This window comes from Oryctolagus cuniculus, chromosome 2 (assembly GCF_964237555.1).
Source record: "Oryctolagus cuniculus chromosome 2, mOryCun1.1, whole genome shotgun sequence".
NCBI lineage: Eukaryota > Metazoa > Chordata > Mammalia > Lagomorpha > Leporidae > Oryctolagus > Oryctolagus cuniculus.
The window spans coordinates 174051797-174067041 of NC_091433.1; the positions used below are offsets into that span (position 1 = coordinate 174051797).

General features: G+C 48.0%; 1 protein-coding gene across 1 annotated transcript in view; it reads right to left on the minus strand.

Moving 5' to 3' along the window:
- Nucleotides 1-15119, minus strand: part of WDR43 (WD repeat domain 43) — a 55397-nt gene extending 40278 nt beyond the window's left edge. Inside the window, exons 1-3 of the mRNA XM_002709939.5 lie at nt 14833-15119; nt 7935-8072; nt 2130-2251 (exon numbers count right to left, since the gene is read on the minus strand). Coding sequence (XP_002709985.2) covers nt 2130-2251; nt 7935-8072; nt 14833-15057 — 485 coding nt within the window. The 5' untranslated portion in view covers nt 15058-15119. The remainder of the gene's footprint in view (nt 1-2129; nt 2252-7934; nt 8073-14832) is intronic.
- Between the last annotated feature and the right edge of the window lie 126 nt (nt 15120-15245).

A 15245-nucleotide genomic window follows, 5' to 3' on the forward strand; every position in this document is an offset into this window, starting at 1 on the left:
ATAGAATTCCTGGCTCCTGGCTTTGGCCTGGCCCACCCTGGCTGTTGTGGCCTTTCAAATAAGCCAATAGAATGGCAGGCAGGAGAAAGGAAGGATGAACATGGAAAACTGTAGAATACTAAACATAATTTACACTAAAAAGCTAAAAAAATAAACAATGGAATGCCTTTAACATTCCTAAGGGAAAATAATTCCAACCTAAAACTCTATGTCCTCAAACCAGCAAGCTACTGTGAGGACAGGACTATTGGAAAACAAGCAAAATTTCCAATTTATCGCTCACGCACACTTAGGGAACTCGCTACCAAAATGACAGGCCCTGCCCCCGGGGCAAACCTACAAAGGGGCAAAAGGACCCAGGGACCGGCAGCTCTGTCCAACAAAAGATCACCTTCAGGATGATGGTGAAAGGAAACTCTAGGACATTCACTATTCAGCAGACTTTGGACAACAGGGAAGCCCTCCAAGAAATAAAATGGGTCTGAGTAATTGTGTCTAAGAATATCTGAAGATTTACACTATTTTCCCTACATAGCAGGGAAAGCCACCGCCTGCAGTGCTGGCATCCCATATGGGTGCCAGTTCGAGTCCCAGCTGCTCCACTTCCGATCCACCTCCCTGCAAATGTGCCTGGGAAAGCAGCAGAAGATGGTCCAAGTGCTTGGGCCTCTGCACCCACATGGGAGACCTGGAAGAAGCTCCTGGCTCCTGGCTTCAGGTCAGTCCAGCTCTGGCCATTGCAGACATTTGAGTAATGAACCAATGAATGGAAGACCTCTCTCTCTTTCTCTCTCTCTCTCTCTCTGCCTCTCCAATAAATAAGTAAATCTTTAAAAAAAAAAAAAAGTGTATACACTTTCACCTATATTTTAAAAAGATTTACACTATTAAAGGATTAATGATAGGTATACACAAAGCTAGGAAAATGAAAAGTAAGACAATTATAAACCTCTCAAAAAAACTAAATTTTATATGAAAAGGAAAATATAAACCTAGGACAGTCTAAGACTCAGCTGTGACAATATTTAACTAATCACAAAGTAAGCAATGAAGACTGCTTAATCAAACGGGGCAATGTAACAATATTAGGACAACAAGGAGGGAGAGAAGCGCAGCTAGGTCCTCATCCTCCACAGCAGGATATCAGCAGGCAGTATCTAAGGAAACAACATCAATTAGCAGCCTAAGAAGGCGAAGAATGACCCTGGAAACACATTAAGAGAGAGCAGCTTACTGCACAAGAGACTGGACTCAATCAACATACTTTTCCACTATAAAACAGAGAAACAGCCCATCTGACAAGGCTATGACTGAACACAATAATGTGCCCAGTGTGCTCAACAGTGCCCCCAACTCTGCCAACCCCTACGCTAGGCCATACGCGACCCCATGGTCTCTCATCCAGGACAGAGCAGCACAAGCCCCACTCGAGAAAGACCCGATCAGAAGCTCTGCAGGTCATCCGTGCAGAACGACCACTGCAGGCAAAACAGTGCAGAGCTCGCCGGCTCTCCGGGCAGGGGACACCCCACCTGCACCTCCAGCCCCAAACCTTTCCTGAAATTCCACGCATCTCTCACCACACCTGCTGGAGTCTTGCCTTTCACATGTCAGTTCAAATTAAACATATCCAAAAACCTCAAAATCATGACCCTCTTCTACCATTATTTGTACTAACCGAAGGACATACCATCCATCCTCTACCACACATTATCTCTTAAGATGCACTTCCTCTAAATTCCTGTCTCCGAACTTTTGCCATCTCCCATCCTTCCTTCCCCAACCCGTGCGAGGAATCCCCACCCTGCTCTAACCACACCTTACCTAACCTAAGGGCCAACTGGCATCCCCTCGCTTCTTCCAGGCCTGCCCAACACCACCCTACCCATCAGAGAAGTAACCACAGCTACCTCATTACATCCCTGTACAGTTATTTACTCTCGACCACCATCTAGCTTTTATGTAGTAAAGCCCTGCAGGTCCCACTTGGTTAAAAGTTCCTTGAGACTGGAGTCGTTAATACTAACATCTAATACTCCCCACTGTCCAGGACAACTAATCAAACTCTAACACATTTCCCCAGTACCTGAGTCACCCCCTAGGAGCACACAGCTGTCAGCAGTACTCACCACTTCACTTTGCATGTCTGTACGTTCCATTCCACAATGTGTTTATCATCTGAACAACTATACAAACAGCCACTGTCTTGATGCCACTGTATGCAATTGACTCTGTTGTCATGTCCACCACTCTGCAGGTTAAAACAAAATAATAATAAAGAAAAATGCATCTTACATGAGAATATGAAACCTGGAGTCAAAACCAAATAGTTAGCTAAAATGTTTTTAGGCCGCAACTAAACTTTCGACTACAATCTTCCAATTTAGTTTTCCAATGTCAAAACTGAAGTAAATCAGCTAGAACCTTATGAAAACTTTAACTCTATTCTCTGTAGGAAAACTCTACTTCTACAGCCCAAGAATACTAGTTTTGAATGTCATTTGGTTTTTTTTTTTTTTTTTTTTTGACAGGCAGAGTGGACAGTGAGAGAGAGAGACAGAGAGAAAGGTCTTCCTTTGCCGTTGGTTCACCCTCCAATGGACGCCGCGGCCAGCGCGCTGTGGCCAGCGCACCGCGTTGATCTGATGGCAGAAGCCAGGTGCTTCTCCTGGTCTCCCATGGGGTGCAGGGCCCAAGCACTTGGGCCATCCTCCACTGCACTCCTGGGCCATAGCAGAGAGCTGGCCTGGAAGAGGGGCAACTGGGACAGAATCCGGCGCCCCGACCGGGACTAGAACCCGGTGTGCCAGCGCCGCAAGGCGGAGGATTAGCCTACTGAGCCACAGTGCCGGCCATCATTTGGTTTTGAAAAGTGCCAGGGGCTGGCACTGTGGCGCAGTGGGTTAACACCCTGGCCTGATGCGCCGGCATCCCATATGGACGCTGGTTCACTTCTCATCCAGCTCTCTGCTGTGGTCTGGGAAAGCAGTACAAGATGGCCCAAGCCCTTGGGCCCCTGCACCCGCGTGGGAGACCTGGAATAAGCTCCTGGCTCCTGGCTTTGGATCGGTGCAGCTCTGGCCATTGCAGCCAACTGGGGAGTGAAGTCTCTCTCTCTCTCTGCCTCTCCTCTTTCCGTGTAACTCTGACTTTCAAATAAATCAATAAATAAATCTTAAAAAAAAAAAAAAAAGAATTCCAGCTCTAAGCATGACAAAATACTCTATGAACGATGGCAAGAAGTTTGACACTCGAGTGAACTACTGATTTCAAACAGCAGAGCTCCAAATCATGCTTAAGGTAAAAAAATCAAGTTTGCTAAAAATATGCACTTGAAAATACTCCCCCTTTTTAGATTTTTTTAAAAATTTATTTGAAAGGCAAAGCTACAGAGAGAGGAGGAGAGACAGAAAGAGATCTTCCATCTGCAGGTTCACTCCCAAAATGGCCACAACTGCTGGGGATGGGCCAGGCTGAAGCCAGGAGCTTCTTCCAGGTCTTCCACATGGGTGCAGGGCCCCAACACTTGGGCCATCTTCCACTGCTTCCCCAAGCACATTAGCAGGGAGCTAGATCAGAAATGGAGCAGCCAAGACTCAAACAAGCACCATCTGGGATGACTATGTGACAGGCAGAGGCTTAATCTACTACTCCAAAATGCCTAGCCCTGGCCAGCGCCACAGCTCACTAGGCTAATCCTCCGCCTGAGGCACTGGCACCCCGGGTTCTAGTCCTGGTTGGGGTGCCGGTTCTGTCCCGGTTGCTCCTCTTCCAGTCCAGCTCTCTGCTGTGGCCCGGGAAGGCAATGGAGGATGGCCCAAGTGCTTGGGCCCTGCACCCGCATGGGAAACCAGGAGGAAGCACCTGGCTCCTGGCTTCAGATGGGCGCAGTGCGCCGGCCGTAGCGGCCATTTGGGGGGTGAACCAACAGAAGGAAGACCTTTCTCTCTGTCTCTCTTTCTAACTCTGCCTGTCAATAAATGAATAAATAAATAAATAAATAAATAAATAAATAAAATGTCCAGCCCTGAAAATCCCTTTTAAAATAAGTGCCAGGGTCAGCCATTTAGCCTAGTGGGTAAGATGTCCTCCTGGGATACCTGTACCCCATTCAAGAGTGCCTGGGTTTGAATCCTAGTTATACTACAGGTTCCATCTCCTGCTAAGACATATCCTAGGAGGTAGTTATAGCTCAAGTACCATGCCACCCAAGTGCCTTGTGTACAACACTTTAAATATGTATATGTATATGTATATGTATATGTATATGTATATGATAGCAAGCTACTAGCTTCCAACCTAGCTCCCTGCTAATGTGCCTAAGAAACTAGCAGATGGTCTAAGTGCTTGGGCCTCCGACACCCACATGGGAGTTCTAGGCTCCTCCTGGGTTTGGCCTAGGCCAGCCCTGGTTGGTGTGGGTATTTGGGATATGAACCAGAAGATGAAAGATCTCTGTCTCTCTTCCTTACAAATAACAAATGAAAAAAAAAAAATTTTAAGAACTAAGTTCTATGTTACACACACAAACAGATAAATTCCAAATAATAAAGTTAAAAAAAAAATCAACCTTGGGGCCAGCATTAGGGCATAGTGCATAATCCCGCTGCCTGCAGTACCGACATCCCACATGGGCGCCAGTTCATTTCCCAGCTGCTCCACTTCCTATCCAGCTCCCTGCTAATGGCCTGGATAAAGCAGCTGATAATGGCCCAAGCACTTGGGCCCCTGCCCCCACTGGATGAAGCTCCTGGCTCCTGGTTCCTGGCTTCAGCCTGGCCTAGCCCTGGCCATTGTGGACATCTGGGGAGTGAGCCAGCAGATGGAAGCTCTCTCTTCTTTCTTCCTCTCTGTAACTCTTTCAAATAAATAAATAAATAAATCTTTTTTAAAAAATCAACATTGTTACTAATCAAAGAAATACGGAAAGAAAAACCAAAACAAAGTAGCACTTTTGGTCTGTTCACCTACCAATCTTTATCACTGTACTGTTCAGGCTGGTGAGGTTATAGTAAAAACGTGTAGTACATAGATCATATACTGCGAGGAGCAATGAACACTAACATATCCTTCTAGACAGCAATCTGGCAATGTGTCCACTCACTCACTCACTCACTAACCATCTACTAAATAGCAAATAGCTTCAGTATCATGTCTAAGTCTAAACAGTCACCTGAGATACGCTGTGTAACACCCTTAAGATCACAGAAAAGAGCAGGATTCCACCTCAGGACACACTAGCTCCAAAGCCTCAAAGCCTGGTCCCTTTCTGCTCCACTATATCTTACCAACACCCCTACCTGACACCCACATGGGAGTTCCTTCTGGATAAATTCATGCCCCTTAAAGATGCATGTATAGTCCTATCAAGTAGCAAAATGATCCAAAAAGGAGTTCTGGGTTCCACCAGCATCATGGAGCTGAGAAAGCCACCCCACACTGCACAGAATGCAGGGCACAGCCAACCACAGAAGACCAATCAAATGCAAAGACGAGCTCCGCCTCCAGCGGGGTAAAGGGCTCAGATGAGGAACACACTAGACATATGGGGCAGGAGAGAACAGAGTTCTTTCTTGCCATATGGATCTAAGTGCTTTATATTTTTTAACAGTTGTATGTTAGCCTTATAACTTTAATATGCAAAAATAAGTAATATATTTCTAGATATAAATTACAAATCAGATAAGCTTTCCATCCATCAAGCCGCTGTTTTCCATCTTCACTGTTGCTGCTGTTTTAATGGGCTACTCAGCGGCAGTAATCATGCTACTGAAAGCAGGTACCATCCCTCCACTGCTGACCTAAGCACAAGCCAGGGAAACTCTTCTGGAAAGTGTTTCCGTACTGTGTACAAAAAGCCCCGATAATGACACACTTCTACTCACTATTACAAGTTAGTAATTCTGGAAATCCCTAAGAAAATTTTTTATTGCTTAACAACAAAAACTTGGAAACTCCTAAATGGTACTTAACAAAAGTTAAGTACAAATGAACTACTCAAGTCGGTGGGATTCTCGGCAGTCATTAATGCTTATAACTGGTCTTGACAAATATGAGAATTGCTTATATTGTTTATTTAAGGAAAAAAACCAGGACAGGCCGGCGCCGCGGCTCACTAGGCTAATCCTCCGCCTAGCGGCGCCGGCACACCGGGTTCTAGTCCCGGTTGGGGCGCCGGATTCTGTCCCGGTTGCCCCTCTTCCAGGCCAGCTCTCTGCTGTGGCCCGGGAGTGCAGTGGAGGATGGCCCAGGTGCTTGGGCCCTGCACCCCATGGGAGACCAGGAAAAGCACCTGGCTCCTGGCTCCTGCCATCGGATCAGCGCGGTGCGCCGGCCGCAGCGCGCCAGCCGCGGCGGCCATTGGAGGGTGAACCAACGGCAAAGGAAGACCTTTCTCTCTGTCTCTCTCTCTCACTGTCCACTCTGCCTGTCAAAAAAAAAAAAAAAAAAATCAAAAAAAAAAAAAAAAAAAAAAAAACCAGGACATACAATAGAGCCAACTGTACTCCTCAAATACATACATAAAGCAAAGAAACTGTTAACAGATGTCTCGACAGATGAGGGTATTTTCCCACTTCTCAACATTACATAGTCCCAAATTTCCTGACGTTATTTAAAGGGAAAACTTGTTTGATTCATACATACAGAAAGCTTTCCTATGCACAGGAGTCCAATGGCAAAAGAAACACAGTGTGACTGGTATTCTCAAACAAATTATGCCAGTTAACTGGGGAAAGCAGCAGAAGATAGCCCAAATGCTTGGGCCCCTGCACCCACATGGGAGACCCAGAAGCTTCAGCCTGGCTCAGCCCTGGCCAATGCAGCCATCTGGAGGGTGAATTAGAGGACAGAAGACCTCTCTCCCCACCCTACCCCCAACTCTGACTTTCAGAATAAATAAATAAATATTTTTTTAAAAAATTATGCCAATTAAGGAACTGTCTCCCAGAGCCAAACCCACCCTTCCATACTCCAGTGCTGGTACCAGGCTCTGCAAACTCTGCTGCTCTGAGAGCTGGATGACAGGCTCTGCCAACAGGACACACTAGAGGGAGGCCTGGCCTGAGAGGGAACCAGGGCTCTACCTTCCGGCCTCCTGGCCTGTACCACGCCAGCCCCAGCGGCAGCAATCCTCCCAGGAGCAGCAGAACCCAATACGCAGTTTTCCCAACTCGGGGAGACCCAGCACCAGGCAGCTGCAGCCCTCCTCAGAGTTCTGGACCCTAGGTCCGCGGGGCCTCTCCTCCTCCAGGGACAGCAGCGGCAACAGAGCCACAGCCACTCCTCAAAGCTCTCGGCCTCAGAGCTATGCCTGCCTTTGGCGCGCTGCTCTCCTGAGGCAGCTGCCTGGGATCTCCAGGTTTCTGGACCTTTTCTGACTTTAGATCCAGTCCACACTTCCTCAGACACTAACCCACATGAAGGCAAGGATACCATTGCAGCTTTGCATCAAACATCACGTCATTTTTAAATGTAGAAGGGGGCCGGCGCCACGGCTCAATAGGCTAATCCTCAGCCTGCGGCACTGGCACACCAGGTTCTAGTCCCGGTCGGGGCGCCGGATTCTGTCCCGGTTGCCCCTCTTCCAGTTCAGCTCTCTGCTGTGGCCCGGGAGTGCAGTGGAGGATGGGCCAAGTGCTTGGGCCCTGCACCCGCATGGGAGACCAAGGGAAGCACCTGGCTCCTGGCTTCGGATCAGCACGGTGCACTGGCCGCAGTGGCCATTGGGGGGTGAAGCAACGGAAAAAGGAAGACCTTTCTCTGTCTCTCTCTCTCACTGTCCACTCTGCCTGTCAAAAAAAAAAAAAAAAGTAGAAGGGACAGAAAACTGCCCCTCAAGCAATGACCCCAACACATACCTTCAAGAGTTTTGTTCTTAATAACTTCTAATAACTCCCTGTTCTTTTATGTGACACATACATGTATCCACTTACTGTTAATTTACTGTGCAATTCTCCTTTGACTGTACTGTATAATAAGATGCTACCAACTGTTGTACCAAGAGCCAATAAGTCCGTCTGGTTACTTGTTCCTAAAGCTTCTGATTTCCTTTTTTTCCGCTGAGGACTTTCCTGGAAAAAGAAAAACAATGTTTATATTTAGTATTTCAAACACTAAAACATCATTAATGCCCACTAGCTCACAAAACACACCTTTAAAGGGGAAGACCACTCTAAGATGATGTCTACTAAAATAAAAAAATCACTCCAATGGGAAGAGTTGATAATTCTCCGCCCTTGCCCCCCTCCAAAGGAAGCAAACAGGACACCTGGATAACACCCATTAACATCACCTGTAAAACTCAAGCCAAACGGTAGCGACTAGTGGGGCAGCAGAGGACACAACAGAGATTGCTCCAGTGACGGATCCAGGGCTGGGCTGACAGCTCCAGACTGGCACAGTGATTCTAATGGCTTACAAGGTACAAGTTTCACCAGTGCTATGGCATAGTGGGTTAAGCTGCCACCTGCAGAGCTAACATCCTATATGGGCTGCTCCACTTCCGATCCAGATCCCTGCTAATGCACCTGGGAAAGAAGCAGAAGACAGCCCAAGTCCTTGGGCCCCTGCACCCATGTGGGAGAACTGGATGAAGCTCCTGGCTCCTGGCATGGGTCCAGCCCAGCCTTGGCATTGTGGCCATTTGGGGAGTGAAGTAGTGAACCAGCGAATGGATGACTTCTCTCTCGGCTTTTGCCTCTCCCTCTCCGTAACTCCATCTTTCAAATAAATAAGGTAAATCTCAAAAAAAATTTAAAAAAAAAAGGCACAAGTTTGAATCTCATGGCAAATGCTACAACTTTGTTGAATTATTCAAATATGAACAGTTCATGTCTGTCCATCAAAGACAATCAATGGTTACAACTTAAAAGTATGTGGGGAGGCCAGCACTGTGGCATAGCGGGCAGTGCTGGCATCCCATATGGGTGCCGGTTCGAGTCCCAAAAATCCAGCTCTGCTATAGCCTGCGAAAGCAGTAGAAGATGGCCCAAGTCCTTGGGTCCCTGCACCTGTGTGGGAAACCCAGAAGAAGCTCCTGGATCTTGGCTTCAGATCGGCGCAGCTCCAGCCAACTGGGGAATGAACCAATGGATGAAAGATATCTCTCTCTCTTTGCCTCTGCCTCTCTGTAACTCTGCCTTTCAAATAAATAAATCTTAAAAAAAAAAAAAAAAAGGATGTGTGTTTAAAATGCTAAACAATTATGATTTCAGAGCTTTTCTTATGCTTTAATTAGAGCTCACCAGTCTGTGTATTTTAGCATGAACTAGCTCAGAAAACTCCATCCTTTCAATGCAGGTTGAATATTCCTTATGCAAAAATCCTGGGGTAAGAAGAATTTCAGATTTCCAGTTTTTTCAGATTTTGGAGTATGTGTATGCATGTATATGTGTGTGTGTAAAAAGAGATCTTGGGCATGGAACCCATGTCTACACACAGAATTCATTTATGCTCCATGTGCATCTTATATGCACGGCTGGAGAATAACTTTATACAATATTCTAAGTGGCTGTGTTTTGACTGCAACCCCTCACATGGGGTCAGGTACACAACTTGCCACTTGTTGGCATCATGTCAGTGCTCAAAATATTCAGATTTTAGAGTATCTCAGATAAGCAGTGCTCAACCTGTATAGAATGATCAATACCATCGAAAAGGAAACCTTAACATAAGATCCTTGTTCTATGGCACAGAAAAAGGAAGTCCAGGACCTATAAAAATCTACCCAATTCAAGAACCACCAGTGAAAAGTACAATGTTACCAGTGCATAAAGAATACCAAGGAGTAGATGTGGAAAGCATTTTCTTTGTGCGTGGGAGTGAAGGGGCCTTTTACTCAGACACATCTGAAGAATAATTCACTGGACACACTTAGACAAACAAAAAGCAAAAAGATTTAATCAAAGAATGTGACTTTTTATTTAACAGGAAAAAATACAAATGTGCAAATCCTTAAAAATGTATCTACATAAAAAGCCCAAAAAAGGAGTTACATCTAAAAGCAGGTGGTCTCCTTAGTAACATTTAATTTACAGGAAACACTGAAACCTTTGTCTGAGGAGTGTCCCAGGTCCCACCTTCAGTTACATGAATTTCTGGCTCTACCTTTGAAGGCTTCCAGAGGGCAAATGCAGTTCCCACCCACAGCAAGGACAGTGGAGGCCCAACGCATTCATCTACTACTAACTCTGTGCTGAAAGCTTCCAGGAGACAGTTCTGCTCTTGGCTTCCCAAAATCAGACTGAAACTACCTACACACCGAGGTTTCTCAATGTGTAAAGTAAAGGTTGGCCCAAAATGTGTATGCTTCAGCAGATTTGAACTTCTACTGAAAAGCACAAAGAAATATTAGAAATTAAAGATTAACACACTCAAAACCCTGTTTTCCCTATCTAAAGAATCCCAATCATTTCTGGGAGCAGCAAGCAGAGACAGGTAGAAGCAGTAGCCACACCATTTATGTTCAACTTTGAGGATCACTGATCTAAGCCTAAATAATTCAACCAATTAATTTAATCTCAATCAGCTAGATTTTTTAGGGTTGGATACTTTTCAAAATAACTTAGCAGGATGAGCATGTCCAAACAGGTAACACAGAGACCTTATCAGAGGTTGATATAAACAGCATACATTTTTGTGAAATATTTTAAGTATTAACTCATACTAAGAATTTCTGAAACCTAGAGTTGAGTGCTATTGATGATTGTACACTATGACAGCCATTGGTTGCCATGGACTGTCTGAACATGCTACTGCTGTGATCAAAGAGTAAATCCACAGAAACAGCTCTGTGGCATTCAGAAGCAGCCAGGCTGGCCTTCACCTCACCGTTTCAGCCTCACCTGGAACCCCCTGTTTACAGTACACTTCCTAAACAGGCACATACTCTCTCATTTTGCTTTTGCTTTTCCCTTCACCTGTAGGGGCCTCTTCCGATTCATCTCCAGTTTCATGGCTTAAATCTTAGCCACACTTCAAGATCTACAGAAATCTCTTCTTTCTCTCAAGATACTCATTACAGACACAGTAAATCTGTCTTTTACATCTTCGTCATACTCAGTTTTGCTACCACTGAAGTGCCCAGCAGAATGCCAGGTGCACACATTTACATTCAAACCTGTAAATCTAAGGTGCCGTAACAGGCAGACTGAGAAGTCAGCTCACATACTTGTAACTGAAAAATTCTCAGCTCCTGAAAGCAAAAGGAGTGAAGGCCTGAAGGATGTGACTCCTTAGATGAAGGAGCCTTCCAACACGAAGGGCAGCCTGAGCGATCAATAAACACCAGGCACCTGTCTGATGAAGACAGCCATCAGCATGGGAGTCTGAATGGCACACCTGTGTGACTTATAAAGCCTAGAGCAGGGATGAGGAGAGGAGAGAGGAAAAGTACATCTAGGAGGAGTCTGGCTTTCATCAGTCACTAAGCAACGACTTCTCAGACGGAGGTCCCACAGCAGGAGCTGACATGCACATGGAGAGCCAGAACACACCCATAAAAACACGGACATGGAAGTGAGACAGTTCCACAGAGGAATATCCTTACCAGGAGCAATACACTGCTATTTTCCATTCTATTTCAGTTTTTCTAATGCTGTCACAACCCACTTTATCTACTTCAAAATTAACTGATGGATCAAAACCTACTTCTGAAAAATACAGGGGCTGATGCTATGGCGCAGCGGGTTAAAGCCCTGGCCTGAAGCGCTGGCATTCCATATGGGTGCCAGTTCTAGTCCCAGCTGCTCCTCTTCCGATCCAGCTCTCTGCTATGGCCTGGGATAGCAGTGGAAGATGGCCCAAGTGCTTGGGCCCCTGCAATTGTGTGGGAGACCCAGAAGAAGCTCCTGGCTCCTGGCTTTGGATCAGTGCGGCCCTGGCTGTTGCGGCCAATTGGGGAGTGAACCAGCGGAAGGAATACTTCTCTCTCTGTCTCTACGTCTCTCTTTAACTCTTTCAAATAAATAAAATAAATCTTTAAAAAAAATGAAAAAAAAACTGAACTCTCTATACTGAAAATTATGCCCCAAGTTTTAAGTTTCATCGTGTAAGTAAATCTCCTGTCCCATTTCTTGGCCCATCTTACTGCCACTTACTCTGGCAAGTGGTAAAAAAAATGTGTACATTTTACCTAAAATTACCAAGTGTTTACATCGAAACACTAAATTATAATACACAGAAACGTCTATTTCTGCCAAGTGGATCTAACGTCAAGCTTCTGTCTTCTTCCACACTGTACGGGAACCTAGCTGAACCGAGCCACAGCCCTGAGGGATGGCGATGGGGAGACTCGGCTCAGACTTCTAGGAACACCCTCAGCACGACCGTGCTGACCCGGCCAGTGCTGCCACACTGCGGGCCCACTATGGGTCCCAAGCGGGGCGGGGTCTCCTCGCTGCAGGGGCAGCTACCATGACGGCTGGCAGAGCACAGCCCTCTTTCTGCAGAGCTCTCCAGCAGTCAGGGAAGGGAAGGTGTGCAAGTCTGGAGAATTTCAGAGGAGCCAACAAATCCGCAGGTTCCACGGGGCTCAGCCACTCTCTGTCACAGTTTACACACAGAAACCCGAGCAACTCTAAAAGGAGCACCCAGCCAGAGCCCATCACCCTGCTTCTTTGCGCCTGCCCAGAGTACTTCCTTCCCTCATGAGAGCTCTCCTACCTCCGGGCCGCATCAAACGAATGATCAGCTATATCATGTGTGTAAAGATCCTCTTTACTATATCGTGGCGTAACTGCAAGGTATTACAACCAACCTGTGAGGAAAACAAGTGGCAATCTAGTTTTTCTAAACATTTATGTACTAACTTTAACCTGTTACCCAAAAAAACCAGCATAAACTCATCTTTCTCCACTGACAAGAGTCCCATCACCACACTTGGTAAGTCCTGGGGTGGCAAGCTGCCAATTACTAAACCAAACCCAGGATGCTCCCACAAACTGATTTATACTGGGGAATGCAGCGTGAAATGATAAAAAGCAGCCAGCAGCCAGCAGCTCACCGATTCATTTACTGAGCACTTATGATGTACCAGTCCTATACACTGTCCCCTTTTAGCCCTGTGAGGACCCTGAAAGGTGTCCGATGTCTCTTTTCACCTCCAAAGTCCATCATGTGCCAGGACCTCAACAAAATGTTGGGACATGGTTTGGAATAACATCCTTTTTATGTCCCACCCTGTTAAGCCACAAAGATGTAAAATAAAGAGTTTAGTAGGGGCAACTTAAATGACAAGGAACATAAGCCAGGGACCTGGGAGCAGTGGTTGCAGCAGCTCTTACAAATGACTTCCTTTTCCATCTGTAACTATGTGACTTTCAAATTCTACACCTAACATTTGTGTGAAGTGTTTTCACAGAGGAAAACACTCTGCCCCCGCCCCCTCTCACTTTCAACACTGAGGGTCCAAGAGGACACCCACTCTACCAGGGAGGTACTTTTATCCCCATTTTAAAAACAGAGGACTAGAGGCACAACTACCACCATGAAGTGATGGCCGGCTTCCAACACAGGCAGTGCAGCCCGGGTCCGAGCGCCAACCAAACCGCTGCTCCGTGTTTCTCAGCACGGGCATGATGAGCGCTGCCACCACGGTTCAGAACAGCTCAATCAAAAACGGAGAACAATGCCGAAAAGGAAAAACACGCAGAGTGCTGTAATGTTACCAACAAATACAGTATCTTCAAAGTTCACGTTCTGTGATTCCCTTATGGGGCCTGACAGGTCTCCTCACAGGTCAGCAGCACCAACTATGAAAAGATGACCCCAAATCTGAAATACACATATAAACCCACCCACCCCAAAAAACACAAGTTAGATATATCTCTGCTTCCAACTCCAAAACGTAGTAGACAGTTCCCACGGGTCATCAGACGGAGTAAGAAACAGCCCAAGTGCAAACTCAAGAGTCAGGGCTAAACTTCCGATGCTTACAGGTCGGGCTGGGGCGACTGGGTCCGGCTTCTTTCTAACCGCGGCAACCACGTGCGTGAGAGTTAGACCAACAGCGAATGGCATTTACCTGACAGTGAAAACCCTTCCCTAACTGGGCAATCCCCCATCGAAGGGAAACTTTACCTGCACGGATCTCCAGTCCAGCCACTACTCCACTTCACCTCCACACCCTAATGCCAACTGGAAGCTTGGAGGGCTAAGGCAGTGACGGGGGGAGGGGGGGGTCCGCGGGGGGGGGGGGGGTAAATGTTTGAAAATCAAGAAGGTTGGAAAGGCTGAGAATGAAGATTCACTAGAAACGTCACGAGTTTCAAGAGCGAGAGTGCCCCAGCCTGACATGGAAGGGAACACGTGTTGAGTCTGCACCCAAGGGGCAAGGGGAGGGGGGTGTCCCGGAAGCAAGAGATAGACCTGTCCATCCCAACTGCCCAGGGCAAAGCGGACGGGCTGGATCAGGGACAGAGAAGGACAGAGAACCGTCGTATGGTCCCATGGCGGGGCTCTGTCAAAAGTCAGGGGTCCGATGAGCGCAAGCTGATGAGAGAGGCCCAGCAGAAGGAAGCTGCCCCAAGGGGGCCGGGGACCTCGGTGAACATGGCGGCCGGGAGACGGTGGGGAGCACACCGCATGGAGCCTGCCGGCAGGGCTCGAGTCCACGGTCCACGCGATCGAGCCGCGCCCTCGCTCACTGCCCTCTGGACAGGCCGCGCACCGGGCTGGCGGCGTGGGCCCCATGCGCGCCGCCGCCGCGCTCTGCGCCTCCTTAACCCGCGGAGCCGAGGGCCACGCGCGCGCCGTACCGCGCGCCGCCTAGCCCAGGGGCGCCCAAGCCGAGCCTGGGCAGAAGCCCGCCCCGCACCGTCCCGCTGGCATTACCTTGGCCTGCAGCCTCACCGGCGCCCAGGCCAGGCAGGTGCAGGTACCGCTGAGGTGCGCGGAAGGCACGTACTCCTGGTGCAGCCGGTTGTTGGCTGTCTCCCACACTCGCAGGTGCCCATCGGTAGAAGCCAAAGCGAAGTAGGCCTGCCCGTGCGGGGAGAAGGCGCAGGGGACCCCCGCCGGGGCCAGGGGGTCGCCGCTACCGCCGCCGCCCGCCGCCATTGCTGCTCTGGCTCCGCGGTAGCCACGTGTTCGTCCGTGCGCAGGCGCAGCGGTCGAGGGCGGGGCCTGGAGGGAGGAAGTGGGGCGGAGTGGCTCTGCGCGACGCCGCGGAGCGTTGGGCGGGGCCGTCCTGTGGACGGTGGCCCGGTGGGGCCCGTCGCTGCCTCGTTCTGAGGCAGACGAGAGCG